At 45.6% G+C, this 5,135-nt stretch overlaps 1 protein-coding gene across 1 annotated transcript; it reads left to right on the plus strand.

Moving 5' to 3' along the window:
* LOC116374251 (uncharacterized) lies at positions 1-4,168 on the plus strand. Its single transcript, XM_031825881.1, has 2 exons — positions 1-3,196; positions 3,346-4,168. The coding sequence occupies exons 1-2, from the start codon at positions 10-12 to the stop codon at positions 3,444-3,446; spliced, it is 3,288 nt and encodes a 1,095-aa protein (XP_031681741.1). The 5' UTR covers positions 1-9; the 3' UTR covers positions 3,447-4,168.
* The last annotated feature ends 967 nt before the right edge of the window (positions 4,169-5,135 follow it).

The following is a 5,135-nucleotide window of genomic DNA, read 5'->3' on the forward strand; positions in this document are numbered from 1 at the left end:
TTTGTGATTATGGCGTCTTATGTAGATAAGTTCATTTGCTCTCCATCAGAGGAATTGTTAGATTTAGGTACTAAAGAACAGCTGTTGAAGGTCGCGGAACACTACAAGGTTGAGATTAGTGATAAACGTCTAAAGAATTCTATTAGGTTGATATTGAAAGCCAATCTGATGGAGAGTGGTATTCTTGAAGTTACCACTGGGCCAGCCTCTGCTGAGGATTTGCCATCTCCCCATAACGTTACAATGGCCATTCCATCGGTTAGCCCTAGTAGCCTTCTTTTTGAACAGCAGAAAGAACTGCTTTTGTTACAGCTGGAGCATGATCGTGAGAAGAGAGAGCATGATCGGCAGCATGATCGTGAGAAGCTAGAGCATGATCGTGTAAAATATGAAAAGGAATTGGCATTTAAACAAGATATGGAGCGTGCTAAAATCAAGTTGCAACAAGAACGTATAGAGTTGGTTAGGGAAGGAAAGATCTCAGGGGAGAGTTTGTTTTGGGAAGGTGACCCAGATTTACCTAGGGGTAGTTCTGCTTTTGGTCGTGCCCCAGAGACATTTGATATTGTTGGGAACTTACGGTTATTGCCTCAGTTTAATGAAAAGGACCCCGAGACATTCTTTTCGTTGTTTGAGCGGGTTGCTGACGCTAGGAGTTGGCCTGATTCTGACCGCACTTTAATGTTGCAGTGTGTGCTGACTGGTAAAGCACAGGAAGCATATTCAGCTCTTAGTGCACTAGACAGTACCAGTTATGATAAAGTTAAAACAGCTGTGTTACAGATTTATGAACTGGTCCCTGAGGCTTACCGCCAACGATTTAGAACTTTAAAAAGGGATGATAAGCAGACTCATGTTGAGTTTGCGCGACAGTTATCTTTACAGTTTAATCGCTGGTGTTCCGCATCTGCAGTTGTGACTTTCCAAGGGCTGTGTGATCTGATTATGTTAGAGCAATTTAAGGACACAATTCCTGATCGTATTGCCACGTATATTAACGAACAGAAAGTAAAGAATGTTGCTGAAGCTGCGGTTTTGGCGGACGAGTATGTGTTGACTCACAAAAGTGCCTTTGTAGAGCCCCGTATTCGGAAAGAGTGGGGGCGTTCGGATAGATTTGGGCTTCGCTCACCGAGACACTTTGGTTCACGGGCAGAGTTCTATTCAACTAGGGTTGAGCCTGACTCCCATGGTAAAGCTGACTTTGGGCAGGAGTGTCACTACTGTCAAGGTTCAGGTCATTGGAAAAACAAATGTCCACTTCTCAGGTCAAAGGGTGCTTATGCTAAATCTAAGCCTACCGCGTTAGCTGCACCTGTTCCACATCAGTTCACTCATGACTCATTTTCTCAAGCCCAGGAGAATGTGAAAGTCCATATTGATCCAGACTATTTACCTTTCATTACGGAAGGTTTTGTGTCTATGTTAGGAAGTAAAGACCTAGTGCCAGTGAAGATCCTGAGAGACACAGGTGCCTCTGAATCATTTGTGTTGGAGTCTGTGTTACCCTTTTCTGCTGAGACTGATTCGGGGAATAGTGTTCTAATTAGGGGAATAGGTTTGAACACTCTGTCAGTTCCATTGCATAAACTGATGTTGGATTGTGGGCTGGTGAAGGGTGAAGTTGTTGTGGGGGTGCGTCCTTCGTTGCCTATTGAGGGTATCGACGTTATCCTTGGGAATAACTTGGCTGGTGAGCGTGTATGGCCAGTCGTGTTTCCATCTCTCGTGGTTTCCACTAAGCCGTCATTTGTTGGGATTCCTGATGAGAATGTACAGAGTTTCCCAGAGGTGTTCTCTGCGTGTGCAGTGACACGTTCTATGAGCCGTGGCGAACTGGTTACTGCGCCGACTAATGATAATAATACAAAGTATGTCACTGTTTTCCCTGTTATACCGTTATCTGTAACCCGGTCAGATCTAATCAATGCGCAACGGGATGACCCCACATTGGAAGAGTTGCGTGATCAAATTGTGCCTGTAGAACAGTTGGGAGATGTCGCCCATGGCTATTTTCTCCAAGAGGATGTCCTGATGAGAAAGTGGTTGTCTCATGATAGTTGTTTTCTGGGGGAGGCAATTAGTCAGGTTGTTGTACCAGTTAAGCTTCGTGAGTTGGTGTTGGAAACTTCTCACAGCGATGTTGCTGGACATATGGGGGTGAGGAAAACCTACAATCGCATATTAAGACATTTCTTTTGGCCTAGATTAAAGAGGGATGTTTCTGATTTTATCAAAACTTGTCACACCTGTCAATTAACTGGTAAGCCTAATCAAGCTATTAAACCAGTACCATTGTTTCCTATTCCTGTACTCAGCCAACCTTTTGAGTATCTGATTATTGACTGTGTGGGCCCTCTGCCTCGTTCTAAAAAGGGTAGCAGTTACCTGTTCACTGTGATGTGTCAGACCACTAGGTTTCCTGCTGCCTATCCTCTCCGATCTATCACGACTAAATCGGTGTTAAAAGCTTTGACTCAGTTTCTCTCATTGTTTGGAATCCCTAAGGTCATTCAGAGTGATCAAGGATCTAATTTTACCTCTAATCTGTTTAGTCAGGTTCTTCAACAGCTCCATATTAAACACAATTTGTCTAGCGCCTATCACGCGCAAAGTCAAGGAGCACTGGAACGTTTCCATCAAACACTTAAGTCTTTGTTGAGAGCTTATTGTACTGAGATGGATAAGGATTGGGAGGAGGGGTTGCCTTGGTTACTGTTAGCCGCTAGGGAAGTTTCACAGGAGAGCACAGGTTTCAGTCCAAATGACCTTGTGTTTGGACATAGGGTGCGTGGACTTTTATCTGTTCTCCAGGATGACTGGAAGTCTCCCGAGCCTCCTCAGTCCCTATTATCATATGTGTGTGATTTCCGGCGACGACTGTACGCCGCTGGTGAAATGGCTAAAGAGAAGTTATCATCTTCACAGGAGAGGATGAAGGGCATATTTGATCGCCGAACTGAGCCTCGTCACTTTATTCCAGGTGACCAGGTTCTTGCTCTGCTGCCAATTGTTGGTTCTCCTTTTCAAGCCAAGTTTCAAGGTCCATATACAGTGGTGCGCCAGTACACTGAGCAAAATTATCTAGTTGCCACTCCAGAACGGAGGAAAGCACACCAGCTGTGCCATGTAAATCTGTTAAAACCTTATTATGCACGTTCCTCTGAGACTGAACAGTGGGATTCTACAGAGGACGGTAAACCTGTTCTTTTGGCTGATACCGTTGTTTCCCTTGTGTTCTTGTCCTGCTAGTTCTGTGCATGAGGAGGAAGATGTTCCTGGTCCTGACGATTGTATATTGCAGGGTAGATTGAAAAATTCAGAAACACTGGATATTTTAGACAGTCTTCTCACTCACCTACCTGTTGATGGGCGGAAAGAGATGGTTGGTCTTATTCAGAGATTTCCAGGTTTGTTTTCTGATACACCTACACGTACAAACTTAATAGAACATGATATTGACATTGGAGGTGCTGACCCCATTCGTCAGCGGTTCTATAGAGTTTCTTCAGAGAAACTACGTTGTCTGGATGCTGAGGTCAAGTACATGCTGGAGAGTAAGATAGCAGAGCCTTCTTTCTCCAGTTGGGCTTCTCCCTGTATCTTGGTCAGTAAACCGGATGGAACAAACCGTTTTTGTACGGACTACCGTAAGGTAAACGGTGTCACAAAGCCAGATTCATTTCCTCTTCCTCGGATGGAGGACTGTGTTGATCAAGTCGGTGCAGCTAAGTTTGTGAGCAAATTTGACCTGTTAAAAGGCTATTGGCAGGTGCCACTGACGAGTAGGGCACGTGAAATCTCTGCCTTTATTACACCCTTTGGTCTGTACTCGTATTCGGTTATGAGTTTCGGTCTGCGCAATGCACCTGCCACTTTTCAGCGACTTATGAACAGGGTTGTCGCCGGTCTGACCGGGTGCGCTGTTTATTTGGACGATGTAGTAATATATGCAGATACTTGGGAAGAACATCTGTCCCGTATTCAAGCCTTGTTCGAACGTCTGGCTGCGGGTCGCCTCACAATCAATCTGGCTAAATGTGAGTTTGCTCAGGCGACCGTTACATACCTTGGAAAAGTGGTTGGGCAGGGTGAAGTGCGTCCTGTTCGGGCTAAAGTGGTGGCTATTGATGCTTTTCCACCACCAACTACTAAAAGGAACTGATGCGTTTCTTGGGCATGATTGGGTATTACCGTAGTTTTTGTAGGAACTTCTCTACTGTGGTCGCTCCCTTGACAGATATGCTGAAAGCTAAGGCTGTTTACGTTTGGTCTACTCGTTGTCAACACGCTTTTGAAGATGCAAAGAGGTTGCTGACCTCAACTCCGGTGCTGGCTGCTCCTCGCGTGGATTTGTCATTTACCTTGCAGGTGGATGCTAGTCATGTGGGGGCAGGTGCAGTTTTGCTGCAAGCAGATGTGTCTGGGATTGAGAGGCCTGTTAGTTTCTTTTCCAAAAAGTTTAACGATTATCAGTTGAACTATTCGGTTATTGAAAAGGAAGCGCTAGCACTCATTTGGGCGCTACAACACTTCGAAGTGTATGTCGGGTCGGGGGTTGTGCCCATTGTGGTCTACACCGACCATAACCCCCTCACTTTTTTGAGGTCCATGATGTGTCCAAACCAGAGGATAATGCGATGGTGTTTATTTTTACAATCATTCCATCTCGATGTGAGGCACATCCGGGGGACTGAAAACGTGATTGCTGATGCGCTCTCTCGTGCGCCCTGTTCCTAAATGTTTACGTGACTGACCATTGTTTCGGGTTGTCATGTTCTATCTTTCCTGTCTGTTCCCTCCTGGTCGTGTTCTTCTTTCCTCTTAAATATTGCTTCCTATGCACAAAGGTTGCTGAGGTCTGGGGAGGAGGTTGGTTGGTGCAGGTGGAGGTGTGAACACATAACCCCTCGTCAATTTGTGGCGCAGAAGCTGTGTCAATTTGGAACTTAGGCTGGTATTTTGTTCCGGGGTCCTTGTTGGTCCCCGGTTTTATGGGGGGGGATGTGACGACCCTCCCACTCTGTCTGCTGTATTCTCTCTCTGTTATTTCCTTATTAGGATGCTGGTGGGCGGAGTTGGGAGGGTCGTCAGCTTTATGGGAAACACCTGGGCCCGGTGTCTCCCAGGATAAA

Source organism: Oncorhynchus kisutch, linkage group LG5 (assembly GCF_002021735.2).
Source record: "Oncorhynchus kisutch isolate 150728-3 linkage group LG5, Okis_V2, whole genome shotgun sequence".
Lineage (NCBI taxonomy): Eukaryota > Metazoa > Chordata > Actinopteri > Salmoniformes > Salmonidae > Oncorhynchus > Oncorhynchus kisutch.

Bases quoted from the DNA above. Each gene is read 5' to 3' on its own strand.
- LOC116374251 (XM_031825881.1), top strand. From the start codon at position 10: ATGGCGTCTTATGTAGATAAGTTCATTTGCTCTCCATCAGAGGAATTG. The intron at 3,197-3,345 runs GTAAACCTGTTC...TATTTTAGACAG, and splicing joins GTGGGATTCTACAGAGGACG to TCTTCTCACTCACCTACCTG.